The sequence below is a fragment of the Hydra vulgaris genome, chromosome 15, assembly GCF_038396675.1.
Source record: "Hydra vulgaris chromosome 15, alternate assembly HydraT2T_AEP".
Lineage (NCBI taxonomy): Eukaryota > Metazoa > Cnidaria > Hydrozoa > Anthoathecata > Hydridae > Hydra > Hydra vulgaris.
Genome location: NC_088934.1, coordinates 53,061,369 through 53,082,745, shown reverse-complemented (window position 1 = coordinate 53,082,745; position 21,377 = coordinate 53,061,369). Strand labels below are relative to the sequence as shown.

Here is a 21,377-nt window from a genome sequence, read left to right as displayed (position 1 = left end):
TCTTCATACAGTAAACAAAAATAATGTATTAAATCGTATTAACTTTAAATACTAAAAATAGATGAATATATTTTGTGTTGAAAATATTATTTTTTTAAATTTCTTTTTAAAGGAAGAAAAAGAAAGAAAAATCAAAGTTAGGTAATACTATTTTATTCCAGAGAAATAAACTACGATAAGAAATACAAAACTGGTTAATTTTTGTTTTGCAAAATGGCTCTTGAATAGTTTTACTACAACGAAGTTCATATTTGTTTTTGGGTTTCAAATTATAGAGATTTATAAATACACTAGGAGATACATTTTCTTTACATTTATACATAAAGCATAAAATATTAAAAATATTTAGTTCGTATATATTTAAAACTTTTATTTCTATAAGAAGTGGTGTTGAGCTTGTAAAACGATTTCCAAAATTAATTATGCGAGCTGCGTGTTTCTGATGCCAATAGAGAGATTTAAGTTTGGTTTTGTGAGCGCTTCCCCATATAATATTAGCATAGTTTATATGCCAATGAATAAATGAATAATATAGTTGAGTTATTTGGTGCTTATTTAGTATATATCTAGCTTTATATAGAATTCCAATGCTTTTAGCAACTTTCATGGAAATATTATCAATTTGTTGATTCCAAGATAAGTTTTCGTCTATCATGACTCCTAAGAATTTTATAACTTTTTCTCTTTTTATGATTGTATTGTCAATTAATAAGTCAGGCAAGATATTTTGGATTCTGTTTTTTTTAGAGGTTAGGTAAAAAAGTAAAAATTTTGTTTTATCAGTATTCAAAGATAATTTATTTTTTCTAAACCAATATAAAATTCTTTTTAGTTCATTATTCATTTTATTAAAAGTATATCTATGTCTTCGTGCGACTGAAATAAATTCGTATCATCCGCAAAATTTACTGTCGTTATGTTAGAAGCTTTGTAAAGATCATTTATGTATAATAAGGTATGTATAATAAGGTTTAAAGACCTTAAAAGTTTAAAGGTGAAGTTTTGAAATACCAGATTGCTATTTAATAGGTTGAATGCAACTAGTTATTTGACAATTTTGAATAAAAGATTCGATTTATGATTGTAAAAATGGTTGAGACATTGGACTCTATATAAATTTGGAGAACTATGCGGAACATTTACGGTAATGGGAAAACCCAACCATTTACTGAAAACACTACAACGAAAAAGAAAAAAAATACCACAAAACATCAAAACACCAAACCAGTAACTAACCAGTTAACCATCAAACCAGTATAGTCCAATTTAAATTTTCCACAAATATTATGGTTTTAATGCGGATTACATTTCAAGCTAAAAAAAGAAATAAATCAAAATTACGAATTTTGATTAATTTCTTCTCTTATTATTTTTAACAATATATATTTGTTGTTGAAATAAACTGGGCTTTTAGCTATTATGACTAATATTAGTTTCAATTAAATCAGTTACTACTTATTACGGAAAAAAAAATATTTTAAAGATTTAAAACTTACAAATGTTTCAGAAATAAAGAACTAAAAGAATTTTAAAATGATATCAATTATAATGTTATATATAATCTGTCATTACATTATATATAATCTGTTAAGTCATTAATATTTTGTTTTGTTTCTTAGAGTTTATATCAAAATAAAAGTTGTTAATTAACGGTTAATTATCAGCTTAAATTTTAGCGGTTCTTGGTGACCTCATAGTTTCCTTCGAGTGTCCGCTAGGGTAATAACTATTATCATTTATTTTTGTAACGAAACTGAAACCACTTACATTCGAGGAAGAATTGTATGAAAATTGCTGTACCAAGACTATTTTTAAAATAAATTTTAAAATGTTCTCCCACCTTTTTGTTTCATTTTGTTTACTTATCGCGCAGTTTGACTAAGGGTTTCAATTTTACAATGAATTTTTATATGACGTTCTAGTCTATTTTTAGGCAGATTCAAGTAAGCTGTTTACATTTGTTTATGAACAAAGCACTTAGACATGGTTATTAATTTTATTTTCTTTGCTTTAATTCCAATTGTACTATGTGAACTTGCTCCAGCATGGAGTGAGTTCTCTCTACATAATTATTTTATTATTGCCATATTTTATCTATTTTCTATTTCAGGTTTAAATATATAATATATATTCAGAAATATTTTAAAACATTGGGAAATATTTTTGAATATTTTGGATAAAATCTCGTTTTCAGTGCAAAATTGCAAGTCTTATAGAGAGGAAGAAAAGTGCAAGACATTAAATCACCTTAAAACCAAAATAAAATGTCTTATAGAAATTCCAGCAACAGTGTAGTTAAACAGGTGCATTTGGATGAAGAATCTACCCTCCTCTTCTAAACAGAAAAAGTATCCAAGGATTCTATCTGTTGAAAAACAAACTAATCTCAAACAGATGCCAACAAACTGTCAAGTTCTTGGAAACTTCACTTTTCTGTTAAATAGCAAAAAACTGCGACTCATTCTAATTAAAATTTTGATTACGAATATAGAACTTCTCTGAAGGGCAATTCTAGGCTTTTCGCTATTATCCAGCCCACTCATCAGAAAGAAACTTAATAGTCTAATTGATCTATTTGACAAAAAGAAACCATCCAATAAATCCACTGGAGCATTTTCTCATTATCTGATGTCACCAACATTAATGAAGAATGGAAAAGAAGGGAGGGTAAAGAGCTCTTGAATTTGATTCTTTTCTTGACTTCTTTTTTTTTTTGAGTTTTTCTAGGTAACTTATTATAAAGTTCTCGCAATATCAAATTTAATTATTTATAAAATTATTGTTATAGTTTGATTATAATTATTATATACAATTATGTTTGCAAGTAAAACAACGAACATGAATGAAAAAGGAAATGGAAACTTTTTGCTTGTCTGGAATTTATTGGTCGCCAAAACTCCGTCATTGTATCCACTTGGAAATGTTAAGTTTTTAAACGTATTTTTTAGTGCAAGTTTTTTATGATAAAAGATTCTCACTGAAGCAACAAGAATTTCAATGCATAAAATTTCTATGACAAGATTGAACTCTTGTACCGACATAATCAGACCACTTGCCAAGAGGCCGAGAATGTTCGCAGCTCTTATATATGCCACGGAAAACCTGGTCTGACCAGTGAGCCAACGGTATATTAGTCAAAATTTGATATTACCTTAATCTTGAAACACTCCTTAACATATATCATGTTGTTTTTGAGTATCATCTTAGATATGCTGGTCAAATATGGGAACAAACCCAATCTCTAAAATTTAAAAGATTATTTCACTTCCAAAATAAAGCCCTCAAAATAACCTATTTTTAGCATATCCTTAACTACATATCAAAGATACTTAAATTAAAAGACCTTATTTGGCACTCCAACTGTTTGTTTGTTTGGAAACAGCAATATAAAACCTAACCTATTCCATTTACTGATTTTTTTTACTTATAAAAAAATACTCGTTGCCAACTTCGATCAGCCAAAAGCTTCAAATTATCAATACCTATTCATAGAGCTGTTTATTACGGTCATGAATCTATTAAATATCAGAGAATATGCACATGGAATAATCTCCTCTCACAGTTAAAATCTCTCTCTACATTTTCCAAATTCAAAAACAGTCTATTTAATTTTTTATCAAACAAGTATTCTTCCTAATTTCTATACTTCTCTATTGCTAACTATCTACTATCCATCTTAACTTTATTCGCTTCAATACTGGTTTATAACTATAAATACTTGATCTTTTTTAAAATTCTTTTCTACTACTTTCTTCATTTCAATGCTGATTTATTACTACTAATACTCGCTCTTTCTTAACTTTTTCTTAAATTAATAATATTTTTTATATCACTATTTCAAACTCTCACTATTATAAATATTGCTGTTTTTATTATTGTTATTAATATTATTATTGTTATTATTATTGCTAGAACTGTTATTTTTATCATTAGTACTATTATTATTTTGGTTATTATTACCAATAATTGGAGTTTTTATTATTATTGCGTATTATTATTACTTATATTACTATATTATTTATAATGTTGTTACTGTATATTATTATAATCTATTTCTTTTTTATTGCTATATTTTAGTTAGGTATATAAAAGTCTTATACTCTAGATAGATGTATAAAAGTAAATTGAATTTTTTCCTAAATATATCAAAGTTCTTACTTTATTATTGTTCTATAAAGTTTTTCGTTTAAGTATTGTGCTGTTTACGTCTTTTTTTTTTTTAGTTTTTCATTACGGTGTTTACTTAAAATTAGTACTTGAACTATATGTAAATATTCCATGAAATGTAAAATCTATTTCAGAATACATTAGATTTGATTTGAGCGACTGAGCCAAGCTAGAGCCTTAAAAAAATGGTTATCATCTTTTGAATTTGTGTAATTACGATTTGGTAGAAAAACTTTACTGCTGTTAACGACGTTTGCCGTTTTCCAGAATCTGAAGCAATAAGGATTTGAAACTGAACTCGCTAATAAAACAAAAGCGGAAACTGAAGCGCTCTCACGGTGAGCCATCAAACACAGCTCATTTTCCAAAACAACCAAATAAAACAACCAAACAAAACAACCAAACAAAACAACCAAACAAAACAACCAAACAAAACAACCAAACAAAATAACCAAACAAAACAACCAAACAAAACAACCAAACAAAACAACCAAACAAAACAACCAAACAAAACAACCAAACAAAACAACCAAACAAAACAACCAAACAAAACAACCAAACAAAACAACCAAACAAAAGAATTCTAAGTGAGCGTTTTAATTTGGTGAGCGGTTTAGATAGTTTGATCTAGCAGATTGATTCAAGATTTAAAGCCAGCAAGATAGTTGGAATTATATTTTCATTTATCTAATTGGATAATGATGATCTTTCCGTTCAAAATAAAGTTTGAGAACTTGCACGGTTTATCTGATAGATGTGAACAAAGAAGATCTCATTAAGAAGTTTGCCGTTTTAACAATGCCCGCAAAATAATTTTCAAGCAAGGAAACCACTGCAGCTACTCAATTAAACCTTCGAGAAGAAGCTTGAACACCTTTTTCAGTACATTTGTATTATGCTCCTCATTTTGAACACTATTCCGGCCCAAAAAGCAGTTCAATTAAAAAAGATTTTGAAAAAATCATTTTTAGGCGCCTTGTTTACTTTTCCTAAAAGATAATGTTGATTGAGTTTTTGTTTATTGGTTTAAAAAATAATATTTTAATTCAAATCAGTTTTGAATAATAAACCGTTTCTCAATGCGCTTTTTGAAATACAATGCGCTTTTTGAAAAAATAATTTCTAAACATTTTGCGTTCACAAAACTCTAATTTTTGTAATTTCTTGGTTTGAAATAGGGGTTCTTCATTTTATTTTCCCCATTTATCTATTTTTTAAGTTTTTTCATTAGCTACAAATTTGTTCATTCCAGGGATTTTAAAATTAAGGAATGTTTCTACACAGAGTTGCAAAAGTTAAATATGAACAAAGAAGTTAATAATGTCAGAGAGACGCTGACGGGCTAAATAATAAGCTTTTTCCTTTCTTTTGTTTATATTAACTGCTTTTATTATTGTTTAACTAAAAATTTATAAAATTTTAATGAGATTTTTAATGGAGCAGCCGTGGCGCAGTGGTAGCGCACTTGCCTCATAAACGAAGGATCCATGGTTCAAACCCCACCTCTAGGCAAGTTTTGCGACATCGGTTAAAAAGGAGCCATGAACTTTCAATTAAATGCTCATCCGCGGCACTCTGTGATAAGTCCGCAATGGCTTCTTGGGGCACCTAAATAAAATAAAAATAACAAAAAAAAAAAAAGTTTTTGTTAGAATAGTATAATAAAAACATTTTAATGATATTTTATTTTACTAATATAAGCAATATATACAAGCAGTCTAATGATATAAATAAATACAGTTATTAAATTAAAATGTGTAAAAAAATAAAGTAAAAGTAGATAAAATATTTACAAATAAAAAAAAGTTTTTTAATAATCCATAGAGCTTGAAAGAAAGCGTTCCTTCATCAAAAGTTCTGTTTCAGTTTGAATCTCTGCTTTAAACTTGTCCAATAGCCACAAATTAAAAATAAGTTCTCTATCTTCAGCTGATGATACTTTTCGTTTAAAAACCTTTTTTTCTTGGTGCTTCTGCTGGCTTTTTTTTTCAAAAAACCACTCTTCAAAAGTACGTTGGTGTGGATCCATATGACGAGAATTGCTCATGAGCAAAGATTCATTTTCTTTTTTCAAATCTAATTCAGCTTGTTTTTGTTTTTTTAATTCTTCGTGTGCTCTTTTTTTTTGTAACCATGTTTCAAATGAGACAGCATGCGATTTTTGGTTTTTTGATTTTGATGAATTTGCAACTGATGGTGTTTCAAAAGTTTTATTTTTATTTTGCAATTGCTTTTTTAAAAACACCCACTCTTCAAAGGTTATTCGTTTGACCTCTTTTCTTTTCAATTTATATACAGTAAGCGAAGTTTTATGGTAAACATGACTTTTTGCTTCAAACTGGTATTTATGAGGCTGAACTTTGAAGACTTCTTTTTTATTTGTTACGGTTAATGATACCTTATTACTCGCACTACTATCGACTGAATTATTATGGCAAGTTTCCGCATTTTCAATGTTACCTTTAAGTTTCTCTAAATTGTTTAGGAAAATATTTTTTTCGTTCACAAAAGTTAAAAAAGAAGAATCTAGAAAAAATACTTTTCCGTCAGTAATTCGGTTTAGAATACTAAAATTTCTCTCAAGACTTAATACAGTTTGTATGTTTGGTACTTTTGTTTGTTTTAAACAGAGCTTTTTATTTTTTGATGGTTTGCTTTCAATAGAAGCATTTTGAACTTTAAATTTTTTACAAACAGGTTTTGGGTATTCTTGAAAGTGACTGAAGCTCTTTGAAATTGTAATTCTCTTTTCAACAGCATGTGACCAGGGTATAGTCAATTTTGTGCTATCTTTATCTGGTAACAAACGTATGCTTTGTTGAGTAAACATTGCTTTATTCCTTTAATAAAAACAAAAAAAAATTAATGAACTAAATAAATATACTTTATATTAAATATTTTCCATGCAATTAATCTTCTAATTAGTTGTAGTAGTAGTTGTTGTTGTTGTAGTTGTAGTAGTTGTAGTTGTTGTAGAAGTAGTAGCGAAGATATGATACTTTCAGACACTGTAAAAACTGCTAGCTTAAATATGTTCCAACGTATTGTCAGCTGAGAACCGAAAGACTGTATCTATATTTTGTATTTTTAATGTTTTCTATCATTAAATTTTCATCACCTAGTGGGTCGTGTGTCGAATAAATCTGGACACAAAAATAATAAAACTTTATTTAAAAAATCAGTAGGACTTTCTGGCAAAAAACTTTTACATTCTAAAATCTAAAATTCAAAATGAACATACAGCCTCCTAGTTTTCGGCTAGCAATATGTCAAATGAAAATGTTCTTTTAAAAACTGGTTTTAAATTTCATTTAAAACTCTTTTAGTGTTCAGCAGTCATGACCATGTGAAATTTGCAGTCCTCTCATTTTAGGGAAGGCAGAATTTTAGCATAGTCATAACTTTTATACGTTAAATTATTCTTATATCAAACTCAAAACTTGTCAATGAAATTAAATTTATTATAGCAGTTTATATTTTATTAACTTATTGCCTTTACGTTAGGGGTATGGGGAACGAATTTTTTGGGCATTTTTGTTTACAGGCTCCGATCACTGCGATCGGAGCCTGTAAAAAAAACCTACTTACGCTAGTAGTAGTAGTAAAATTAAAGACCTTTTTACGGTTCATAAGTTGGTGAATAGCATATATTGGTTTATGCAAGCAATAACTATTATTATTTGTATTCACGAAAAATTGTTTATTGGCTTTGAGTTTTGACATTTGGAAATGACATTTCCGTTTAGTAAAAAAGAAATTCCAAGTCTCAAAATTTTCAAACTTTTATTGGTTGTAAGGGTATGAAAAACTTACGTGGTTGCTACTCAAGGTTTCGCCAAAAGTACACAGTTTCGCTGATTTTAATTTATGTTTTAAATTAAAATGAAAAAAGAAGTTAAAAGTTAAAAGTTAATGTATCTGCAAAATCTTTAATATAAAATATGCAAACTTTAAAATATGCAAACTTTAAATGCATTTTGAGTATATATTTTTATGTCGCTTCTTATAATAACGTTATCCTTATATAAAAGATTTTGTATTATCTCTTATTTTTGTTTTTAAAAATGTAAGTAAAACTTACATATTGAAGTTGCTTAGTGGGGTAGAGCTCAAAAACTTCTCACTTATTCCAGTATTAAAAAGCTGCTTGCTTATTTTTTTGCATTCTTCATTTTTCTTGTTGTTTGATACATCTTTTAAATCACCTAAAAATAAATTTTTAAAAACCAAAATGACAGTTTGCAACAAATAGTCTGCATATATATATATATATATATATATATATATATATATATATATATATATATATATATATATATATATATATATATATATATATATATATATATATATATATATATATATATATATATATATATATATATATATATATGTTCTGTTTGTGTGTAAAAGTGTTAAAAAAATAAGAAGTTATAACAATTTATTAACGCAAATAGTTAATTGTATTTTTTGAGTCAAACAACTGATGGTACTTTTAAACTTTTCGAATAGGAAATATAAAAAATATCATTAGATACCATCATGAATGAAATAATTAGTTCATAAAAAGATACAAAAGATATTTTACGAGTTCTTCTAACTTTTTTTGTTATTTAAATAAAAATAGAGAGCACGTAAATCAAAATAAGTAAATATTATCAAGGAATTAAAAAAAAATCAACTCATGATCTATCCGCTTCGATTTTAACATTAATTCCGCAAAATACCTTTTGTCTAGTATCTCTAAAGAAGTTATATAAGATCAGGATCTTAATTCTAGTATTGATGCGCAAACTTTTGATATGACAACTTAAAATGGAATTAAAAATGGAGTTGCATTACATTAAAAATAAAAACAAAATTAAAAAAGCTTATATAATTTATATATATATATATATATATATATATATATATATATATATATATATATATATATATATATATATATATATATATTTATGAATTAAATAAACTTATAATATAATAATATTACTTTGATTTGTGTAGCTTGTACTCGCAAGATTAGACTGTTGAATTGTTTGAATTTGAGGAGCTGATCTTGAACGAAATAATTGACAAACCTTTTTTCTTGAACATTGTATATCCTTAATATCAACTTGATTCTGAATATTTATTGGTTTGTCGATTGAACTAAGATTTTTTTCATGAGCAAGAAATTTTTCACGAGTTGATAGCTGTTCTAAAGTAGGAAGCTGTTCAAGAGTTAGAAACTGTTGTTGAGCAGAAAGCTGTTCCTGAGAAGGTAGTGTTTCTAAAGTAGGAAGCTGTTCTTGATTTAACTATAATAAAATTTAAATACTCTTTATATTAAAAAGTAATAACTGATAATTTAGGTGATTTTTATATTACTTTGCAACTTAAAACATCTTATGTTAGCGCTCACGTGATAAAATAAAATAAGTAGCCCCTCAAGGTTCTAAAATTGCGTCGTAATAGCTCTAATTGTATTCTATTTAATAAAGTAAGTTTGGTTTAAAAAAAAAATTGAATAAAAAATACTTTTAGAGGTTCTTGGAATCCTTAAACATTTAACGGGTTCATATTATTATAAAACAAAAGTTCTTTAGAAGTATGACATATTACTCTAAAGAAGTGAAGCTATATAAAAGTTTCCATTACAGTTACTACTTTATAAAAAACATATTTGATTACAATGCTTTGATTAAAATTATAAAAATAAAAATGCTAAAGTGGGCAAAATAATGTAAAAAATGAATCATCAATGAATGGAAACGTAGACCAACGTTTCAAAGTTTTGGTTGACCTTTGGCTTTAAGAGAAGGTTGTTTGCCTAAAGAAAAGTTGTTGAGAGAATGATAAAACAGTGTGTATTATCAACTGTAATGCATATTGGATGAAATGTTAAAGCGTAGAACAGTTTTGGTTAGAATGCCACTGATTGCGTTGTAAAAATGAAGAAAATAATGACAAAAGAAATTTATTTGGATATTTTTAAAAAGTCATGCTATATTTTCAAAAAGGTAATGGAAAGTTATTAATTTTTTAAAAAAGCTAGCCTAAGTTTAAATCCAAAACAAATTCTTCAAACTTTGTTTCAGTTATTTAACTGAGCTAGACAATGATCAAATATTGAATAAAATGATTAGGCCTCCCCAACCATCAGATTATTTCCCAATTAAACGTTTATGGGATGAGTTAAAAATGTCTAAAACTAATGCTTTGTGAAAAAATGTAGAAAAATTGAGTATCTAAAATTTACTTTGGCAAATTAAATAAGTCATTAAGTAGAATGCCAAGAATATGTAAAGCGGTTATTGTTGCTAAGGTAGATTAAAGGGGCACACAAATCAAAAATTAATCTAATTGAACTTTTAATATATATGTTTATATATTAGGTACGCGGAATAAAACTTTTAAATTGATTAAAAACTAAAGTTAGACATCTTAAGAAAAGCAATACAGAATTTTAAAGGTAAAAAAAATTACAAAAATCAATTTATTCAACAAAAAGATTTTAAATACGTTTTTGATATATAGATTTGCTGAGGAAACTGCGCTCAAAATTTCGATTTCTTTAATATAGTTGTTTTAATTTTACCCAAGGCATTTGCAACGCATTTAATACGCCAATTGTGTGAACAATAGACAGAGATCTGGTTAGAGACAGAAAAACAATAGACTTGATCTGGTTTGTCAAGGCAACAAGTGTGTCATGGTGGGAAAATGCAACTTTATGGCGAAGGAAGTTCCGAGAGTTTGAAAGAGAGTTAGATTTGGAGGTGTAATACTTTGTTGTAAGGTTATCTTTCACAATTTTTGTTTTCAAAAAATGTTTTGTTTTCATGTAATACTTATTATTTGAACATTTTGGGTTTCCTTTTTTGTAATTTGAACCCTTGAAAAAGATTTATTTTAAGATCTCTACAAGATGCAGAAGAAATTCTGCTTCAAATGTCAGAGCCTTAAATCTGTAAAAATAAAACATAAGTCTGCTTCAAGTGTTAACAAAATGAAAGCAAAATTAAGTCAAACTCAGTTACACAGTATACAATACACAGTTTTGTATATGTAATTTTAAAATATTGCGATTGTAAAATAAATAAAAAAATGTAAATACTTTTTTTTTCTCGTGCACTTCGTTGACGTTGGTCGTATGAACTATTATTGGAGGGAAAAATTTCTCCGATTTTTCTCTAAAAGTAATTGTTTACGCAGTAAATATATATTTGGGAATACAAAAAGATTGCAACAGATCACTCCCCTTTATTACCTTTTCTTTTTTTAGGTTTTTGAATTAGAACTTAAAGCTATTATACAACCAAAAAATTTATGTTTTGGTTAAAAATCTTTTTAGTTTCAAAAAATATTAAATTAAACAAAAAATTTAATAGAAGAAAAATATTAAAGAGTGTTCTTTTTTCAAAAAGTTTTTATAACAGAAAAAAACAAAAACAATAAATAAATAAAAATAAAGAAAATGGCATTGTAAAAAGAATTTAGGAAATTATCTGAAAAAATTTAGGAAATTACATAAAAAAATTTAGGAAATTACATAAAAAAATTTAGGAAATTACAAATAAAATTACATAATCTCTAAAGAAAAAATATTCATTATAAAACATATTATGTATTACAATATTAAACCTACAAAAAATTTGGTAAAGTTTTTTTAACCAATGATAATGTGAACGAATTAACAAAAACTAACGATAGTGAAAGATTAAACAATAAATTAATAATAAAAATAACTTTAGCATTACATTAAAGATTGATTTAAAAAAATTGGTTTGTTCAAAGTTTTATAAACTTAAGAAAAGCTGTTCCTGTAAGTTTTACATTTTTACAAGTTTTTCAAAAAAGAGCAAAAACTTAACAACCGCAACAAAGTTCAAAAACACAACTCACAGTAAGTTCATTAACATGAACTTACTGTGAGTTAGAAGACTTTTGTTAGAAAACTATTAACAGTCAATTATATTTCATCTATTATTTGTTATTTATTTTATCTTATTATTTATTCTGTTTTTTCTACAGGCTGCGGAAAAAGTTCCCGTACAAAAGTATAATTTAAAAGAATTATCTGTATGGTGTTTTCTTTCAATATATAGTGTTTTTAGTATTCTTTTGTATTCCTTCGCATTCTTTTAGTATTTCTTAGTATTATTTTGTTTTAAATTAAAGTGTAATTTGTTTCTCGTTTTGTACAGGAACATTTGTCGTTTTTGCTGTTTATATTTTTGTACGGGAACTTTTTCCGCACCCTGTATATTTTCGATTATTTAAAAAAAATAATGTAAAATAGAGTGAACATGCAATCATTCATTTCGTACGTGAAATCTCAAATTCTTTCGAAAATTCCTAATACTCAGTATTTTATTGACCTTTTGGCATTTAATGCAGTAGATCATACCTTCTTTTTTTGTTTTGTTTTGTTTTTGTTTTGTTTAAATATAACATAAGAATTTTACAATTTCGTACTTCATAAAAAAAAGTAAAAAAGAAGATGATGATAACAGTACGTCATTGCAATCTTTTCATAGAGCCCCTTTAACAAAATTTCAATAAAATATCGTAGTATGTAATACGTAATAAAATTTCAATTAAATATCGTAATAAATATCGTAATAAAATGCGTAATTTATTAATAAGATTGTTAAGCAGCAAACAAAGGTAGAGTAGTAACGTTAATTTAAAATGTTTCTCAAGTTTTAAAAATTTCTTTTTTTGTTATAAACTTGAATGAACTTAACAAATTTACCGTACCTTTGAATCCTTTTTGAAAGGTATTCAATACTTCAGGACCTCGATATGAAATGCTTTAATCTGAATATTTATTTATTATCCGAGGCAGTTTATATGTGTTTAACATATTTGCTCTAAGATTATAGTTGTCATTTTTATATAACTCAAACCTGTTATTAAAGTTTATAGGAAAGATTTTGTAATTGTAACGATACATGAAAATTAAAGGCTGATAGATATTTATTTCAATGAAAATTAAAGGCTGATAGACATTTATTTCAAACACATTTATCATTTTCATATCTTTCATTGAGGGTTTAGCGTGTTCACACCTATTCTTATAGTAAATGATTCTGCTAGCATGTTTTTTTAAATTATACAGTTTTTTAAGCTATGATGTTTGAGTACTTGCCCATGAAATATTTGCATAGCTGATGAAGCAAATGTTTGCATAGCTGATGAAGCAAATATTTGCATAGCTGATGAAGCAAATATTTACATAGCTGATGAAGCAAACATTTACATAGCTGATGAGGCAAATATTTACATAGCTGATGAAGCAAATATTTACATAGCTGATGAAGCAAATGAATTACTTCTTAAACTTAATCTTACTTCATAAACTTCAATGGAACAAATAACAAGGTAATAAAGTGGTTCATAAGTCATTTTTTTAAACCAAAAACAAAATGTTTCCTATTGTTTATCAAAAGAAAATATTATATATATCCTGAGTTGTTCCACAAAGCTCTATATTAGAGCGACTTTTTTTCTTGATTTATATTAATGATTTAAATAAAGCCTCAATTCTATTTAGTATTATGTTTGCGAACGACGCTTAACTATTTCTTTCTAATAATGATATTTTTAAACTTTTTTCTACTATGAATGATGAGCTTAAAAACATTTCTACCTGATTCAAATGTAACAAATTGTCTATAAATATTAACAAAAAAAAATTATAATTTTCCATTCGCTAAAAAAAAGAGCGTTATCTACCCATAAATCTGTTTCTGATTTTTATTGACCAAACTAAAATTAGAAGAAACTGCTTTACTAAGTTTAAGAAATTTTTCTGGACAACTACATTAAATGGAAACATCACATTCATTACATCTCTATCGAAATTTATATCAAAATATTTTATAAAACGAGTATTGAACTTATTTAAATAAAAATAACTTTACTAGTCGTTTATCCATTACTATTTAAGCTATGCAAATATTGCCTGTGGAAGAACTGATAAAAATAGATTGAAACATCTTTGTAACTGTCAAAAACACGCAATTCTTCATATTATTTTAGCGGATCGTCTTGATTATTCAAAGCTTTTATTAAACGAAATAAGATTACTTAATATATATGAAGTAAATGTATTCAATGTCTTATGTTTTGTATATATGTGGAAATATAATTCAGTTTCTAACGTTTTTAAAAATATCGTTACTTTAAATTCTGTCAATAAATATACACTAAGAAATAATGATTTGCTAAACCAAGTTTTTTGCCGAACCAAGTTTAATTAGTTTTGTATTGATTATTGTGCACAATATCTTTCGAATAAAGTTTTGAATAAAATTTTTGTAAAATTTAGATTTTTTTTTTATTTGAGTTTAAAGCTAAACTTTTTTTATTTTTTTTTAAAGCTTAGTTTAGATTTAAAAACAAATAAAAAAAGTTTTATTTTTTCAATGGACAACGCACTTTTGTACTACTATTAGTATTATCTTGAAATTGTTAACTTTCTCTTATTATTTGTTTTACTGTTTATATTAAGCCAGTTTACCTTATACTATTGGTATATATATTTATAAAGTTTATTTTCTTTAATCATTTTAAGAAGTTTATTAATTTATTTTATCTCGTCATTGTAAAAAGTTTATTACCTGCATTAAAAAAAACGGTTGCATTTACGGTACTGCATTTAAAAAAAACGGTATTGTATGTTAAAAGCGGCTTTTTTTAATGTTCTTCCAGTTGACTGTTTTTATTGTTTATCAATTAAAACAGTCATATACTATTATTTTTTTTACTATTTTAACTATATAATTGTACAATAACAAACTTATGTAAAGAGAAAAAAAAAAAAAAAATTAAAAAAATTTGCTAACGAAACTGATAGCCAATTATCCCATTATCTGAAAGTTCAACTATTGAAACACTGGTAAAGCAAAAGATGAAAACAAACATAGTTTTTCAATTTACACTGTAGGAAACGCGTGCGCACGCCTAGTTTAAATTTGTCTGTTTGCGCGTGAGCACGCCCAGTTTAAATTTGTTTGAATGCATTTTTTGCTATCGTGCAGCAAAAAAAAAGGTAACTTTTGATTACCCTGCAGTTTTATTAAGTTTATTTGCACGTTATTATTATTTTGTAATTAAATTAAACATGATGTCATTGAAGTAACTGTTTTATTATCAAAATAATTATTTTATTTTTGAAATGATGAAATAATATTGCATTTTTATTGAAATATAAACAGAAGTTAAGCAACCGCTGTTGTAATCTTGTTTCAAAATTAAAAGATCAGAGATTTAATGCCCTATATACGACTTTGGTAAGGAAGACAATATAAACTTTTTTGGTAAATGCTCTTCCGCGGTGTTCTGTTAAAAATAATCTTGAAATACCTTAATAATCTTAAAAAGCAGAGTAAAAAAATATATTTTTCTTAAGAAATATATTATATTTTGACCTTGTAAGGCCGGTTGGTTCATTTGGTGTTAAAACTTTTTAATATAAAACTTGGGCTCAATCAACAATCTGGCTAATATGTAATACTATTATCTAAGTTAATATATACGTTGTTTTGTATTTACAAGAATCTTGTTAAGAGCCAGGAATATTTCTTTCACCTTTATATTGCATTAAATTTAAATTTCAAATTTCATTTAATTATCTTTTGTGTTTAAAAGTTATGAACATGTGAAGATTTCACCTTTCCCAAAATGAGGGGCTCGTAAATTTTGTTTTTTTGTTGTTATTAAGGTGCTATTAGAGATTCTTACGGTCTTATCACAGAGTACTAAGAAAAAGTATTTAACTAGGAAGTTTACGCCTTCTTCCCTACTAATATCACGTGATGAGCTAGAGCCGGCATCGAACCGAGAATCGAGTCTAACGTCTTGGTTCTGAGCCAGAACTTTAACCAATTTGCCACGACTGCACTAAATTTTGACATTATTTTATGAATTTGAAATGTATGGATAAATTTAAATTTAATAAAAGATTAGGGCAGGCGTGAACATTTTTATTTTGGGAGAAAGGATAAAGGAAGGGGATAAAATGAGTAGAAGAAAATGCCGAATTTTTAAAAAATATTTTTCAATTTTTTTCAATGTCCTTATTCTAGTAGCGTTGCGTTGATTACAAATTAACTAAATGTAAAGAATATTTGCAACTATAATAACTTATTATTATTATGTTTTCAATTAAAACTTATTCTTTAAGGTCATAAAAGTTGTTTTTTTTTTCTCAAGGTTTAAAAATACGCTAGTAGGGAGATCAAGGCTAGTTGGGAGCAGGGGTAAGTTGACGAACTGCGTTTATCTTCAATGACTTTCATCAGAAATTAACAAAAATTACACAGAACCTTCCTAATTGATCATTTCATCATTCACTATAGTATTGTTAGGATTCGCGCACGCGCATGGGAGATATTAGGATATATGTGTTTTTTGGACAAAAACGTAACTTTTTGAACATCGCTTCCTTTTTACTTTAAAAATAAAATAATTAGTCGTAGGAAAAAAAATTATAGTAAAAATTTCAGTCACAATTGGTTTACTATTTTCAGTCAGACTTTTTATCAATAGTTGCCGTTTTTCAGGATCTATAGACTGTTTATTGAAAAAAAAAAGGCTTTTGGGGTAAGTTGGCAAAATTTTCACGGGGTAAGTTGGCTCATAGCATTTACTATGGGAAAATAAATATATTTTTATAAAACTAGTTAGTTTTTTTTTTTTAATTTTAAATAATATTGAAAAAATTTATTTTTACAAGGAAAAAAAAATTTATTTCAGGTTTTTGATTTACAGATAAAAATTGGACTATGTTTTGGCTGTTATACGTACCAATATTTGGTACCAGATAAAAGTAATATTAAATTTTTGGCTCAAAATTGTTGCCAAAATTAATAGTAAAAAATTTTCTCTAAATTTTGCACTTAATAGTACATTAACAATCTCTTTTATAGTTTGCCCCAACTTACCCCGGGGTGGGGTAAGTTGGCTAACTTTCTTTTTTTTTCTTTGAGGCGCCTGAAGGGCCCCCAAAAAATTTTTTTATAATAAATGCAAGTTAAAAATGTTACTTTAATACATTCAATTTAAGTCTGCGCTTTAAAATTTACAAAAAATTTTGCCCAATTTAGAACTACAGAGCTCTTAGGGCTACAGAGCTCAAAAATTTAGGGCTACAGAGCTCGAAGAGTGAAAATGGAGGCAACTAGCACCGGTCTCACCTAAACATTAATTTTCCGTTGCTTCACAGTTTTTGAACATTCCTTCTTAAATTAGTTATGTTTAAGAAATCTTTTTTAGTATATAGAAGCATCAAGTTTTGTAGTCGATCAGCGTGCATTGTGGATCTGAAATAATTTTTGACCTGTTTAATTTGCTAAATGTTCGTTCATTTGATAAATTTACCCCTGCGGCGCCGGGAGTAGTTCATTAAATAAACAAACACTTAGCAAATTAAAACAGGCAAAAAATTATTTCAGACAGCCATGGCTTTCGCCATGGTCTTCTGAAATAATTTTATTATTGAAATAATATGGTCTTCTGAAATTACTTTGATATTTTGGTATCTGAAATATCATTGTATCTGAAATAATTTTGTTTTTTATAGTAATACTTTGAAACAATTATGTATAAAAAAATGCATTTAATAGGTAATAATAAAAAGAATCAAAAAACCAAAAAGTTTGGCCCCCCACCGATTTTTATGATAAATTAGAAATGTCTTTACAACAATGAACCAGCACTGAAAACCCAGAATAAATTCCATCATACTCACTTATTATAGATGCATCACAATCTGTAGGGTATAATTTTAAAACTTTTCTAAATTCATCCATAAATTTTTGCTACATAACTGTGCTTTTAATAAACAAAATAACAATTCAACACTTAAATTTCACTTTTTCAAATGCTAAGAAGTTTATTAAACTAATATAAAACATTATTAAGTTCTAATCTGTAAAATATTTGATAATCAAGTATCAATTGAGAATCAAGATTAGAGTCAAGCTCGAGTTCTAGCATTTTCATCTAAATATAGGTTAGAAGGCATTTCTAAAAGAGTATTTATGTTTGATACCTAATAATCCCACTTAAAATTTATTAATTATGAAGTTGTAAAAAAATTTTAATCATTGATAAACTTTTTCTTAAATGTCTCTTTGAGCTGGAAGAAAAACAAAAAAATTGTTCTGACACAGAAAAAAAATTTCAAACAGTAATAGTTGTATTCAAACTGTGTTCAAGGAATTTATAAATCCTATAGCCCTGGTATGGTATAAATAAAATTAAGCAACGAACAAGAATTTTTTTGTGTGTATTTATGAAGGTGCTATCAGACGACTTTACAGTTTTGTATCACAGTACACCGCGGAAGAGAATTTAACAAAGGTGTTCACGCCTCCTTTCTTATCAATGACGCTTATTGGGCTGTAGCCGGCGTCGAGCCTCGAACTGATCGGTTCTGAGACAAAACTCTAACCACTGCGCCACGGCTGCAGAAAAATTTATTATGCCTAACATGCTACTTTATTACTTACATCACACACTCTAAAAAGAAGGTAGAAATATCTACGTTAACGTAGGATATATGATTTACCCTTAGTAAGGTTTAATTTTTTAGGTAGAAAATAATATCCTTTGATGTAAAAATTATATGACAAATATTTTTAATATAGCTTTCTACCTCAGATAGTAGAAAATTATACCTTAATAAGGGTAACATGTTCTACCTAAGGTAGAATTTTCAACTTTTTTTTTGAAGTGTACTTACGCATCATGTATATGTTTTTATTTATAACCATTGTCGAATAAGCTATTACATACAAAGCTTACCCATTTTGTTCTCTCTTTATATATATATATATATATATATATATATATATATATATATATATATATATATATATATATATATATATATATATATATATATATATATATATATATATATATATATATATATTGTTGTTTTGATTATGTAATAATAATCAATTTTTTCGATTTGAGAGTGATCAATATAAAGTAAAATAATCACAAAATAGATCAATAAATAAATAAAAAAGTAAGATGAAAAAAAAAAAACTTTTTTAAGGTACTTAAAGTTTCATGCCGTTTGCGGCACTCATCAGCCATATCTAGTAACACTAGTTTGAGCAAAATAAAAAAATAACAAAAAATATGTATTACTTTTTTATAATATTAAGCATTTAAAAAAATGTTTAATATTATAAACTGGTATGGGTGATTGGATTCGTGATGATATGGCTGATGAGTGCCGCAAACGGCATGAAACTTTAAGTACCGTAAAAAAGTTTTTTTTTTTCATATTACTTTTTTATTTATATACAGGGTGACCACAAAGTATCCGCACACGAGACGGTTTCATCTTGTGAAAATATAAGCATAAAAGCACTTATGTATTTTCTTATTTATTTGTTGTTTTTGGTTAATATTATGTCATAAACTTTATATACTTTACTTTATATACTTTGTAAACTATGTTCAATTGGTTTTTTTAGAATGGTGCGCGTTTCTCCTTATCGTCAATCTATCATCGAGTTTCACAAAAAAGGCTACTCAGCGAGCTACATTCAGAACCGTTTACATGCGCCAAGACGGACAATTTACGACACAATTAAACGCTTTGACGAGTTGGGAACAAGTTCTAATCATCCAAAATCCGGAAGACCTCGAACAGTGATCACTGCGAGCAATGTGAAAAAGGTACGCGATCGCCTGCGTTTGAACCCCAATCAATCTGCTCGAGGTCTCGCAAAGAAAATGGGGATAAAACGAACTTCAATGGCAAAGATAATCAAAAAGAAGCTTAAGCTCAAACCATACAAGAAGAACAAGTCGCAACTTCTTTCTCAAGCAGCTAAAGTCAAACGTAAAGACCGTTCTCTTGGACTTCTGCACCGTTTCAACGGAATTGATTATCGCAACATCTTGTTCACTGACGAAAAGATTTTTACAGTGGAAAGCATTCTTAATAAGCAGAACGATCGAGTTTGGGCAAAATCTCAACCAAATGTCTCGGTTTCACGCAGTTCTCATCTTGCTTCAGTTATGGTATTCGCCGGGATAACGGCTCATGTTAAGACACCGCTCATATTTGTTCCACAAGGTATAAAGGTCAACGGTGACAATTATTTGGATATGCTCAAGAAAGAAATTGCTCCTTGGGCTCAAAAAGAACTTGGAAATCGTATTTGGACGTTCATGCAAGATGGAGCTCCAGCCCATAAAAAGAAGACAGTTCAGGATTTTTGTGCGGCAACTTTTCCTGATTTTATCAACTTTTCTCAATGGCCGCCATCGAGCCCCGATCTTAACCCGATGGATTTCTCAGTCTGGAGCGTCCTAGAAGGAAAGGCATGCCAAAAGCCGCATAAAAATATTGAAAGTTTAAAAAAATCACTACTGAAAGCTTGGGATTCTCTGGACCCTGCCTACTTGCTCGCCACCGTCGAAGCATTCCCGAGACGCCTACAGGCCTGTTATTTTGCTGATGGAGGAAAATTCGAATTCAATCTTTGAATCATAATTGTTATAGTTCAATAAATGGTTTAAAATAAAATTTGTGTTCCAAATACTTTCTACATGCTTTTTATTAAGCTCTTTATCTGTGCGGATACTTTGTGGTCACCCTGTATATATATATATATATATATATATATATATATATATATATATATATATATATATATATATATATATATATATATATATATATATATATATATATATATATATATATATATATATATATATATATATATATATATATATATATATCATGGCCTACTTAAATACACGGCCTTCTATTCTGCCGGAAAAAAATAGAAGGCCAGTTAAAAAAGCGCATATTTTGTCATATCTTTCTCAAAATATTTTAATTATTGAGCTATAAATTTTAAGTAAGTAAATCTAACACAGGATAAAAAATTTTGCGTTGGCTTAATCGAAGTGTTATTTGTGGCTATTTTATATCTTTCACTAAACTTAGTAAAATTTTTATATCTTTCACTAAACTTAGTAAAATTTTAGGCTTTTTTTTAGGTTTCTTTTCAGTAATAAATAGTAATCATGATTAATAAATGTCTTTATTGAAAACAACACAACATTTATTAACAAAAGATTCTTATTTTTTTCTGTCTTTTTTTAACGGCAACAATGTTATCTGAAACAATGGAATTACTGACTCTCTATCTGATGTTATTAAAATAAATATTTGAAATAAC

General features: G+C 27.2%; 1 protein-coding gene across 1 annotated transcript in view; it reads right to left on the bottom strand.

The window, feature by feature from the left end:
* Positions 1–5,837: 5,837 nt before the first annotated feature.
* LOC105843433 (uncharacterized) overlaps positions 5,838–21,377 on the bottom strand; it is a 33,538-nt gene continuing 17,998 nt past the window's right edge. The window contains exons 3-6 of the mRNA XM_065819025.1: positions 11,267–11,342; positions 9,161–9,467; positions 8,249–8,372; positions 5,838–7,007 (exon numbers count right to left, since the gene is read on the bottom strand). Coding sequence (XP_065675097.1) covers positions 5,978–7,007; positions 8,249–8,372; positions 9,161–9,467; positions 11,267–11,342 — 1,537 coding nt within the window. The 3' untranslated portion in view covers positions 5,838–5,977. The remainder of the gene's footprint in view (positions 7,008–8,248; positions 8,373–9,160; positions 9,468–11,266; positions 11,343–21,377) is intronic.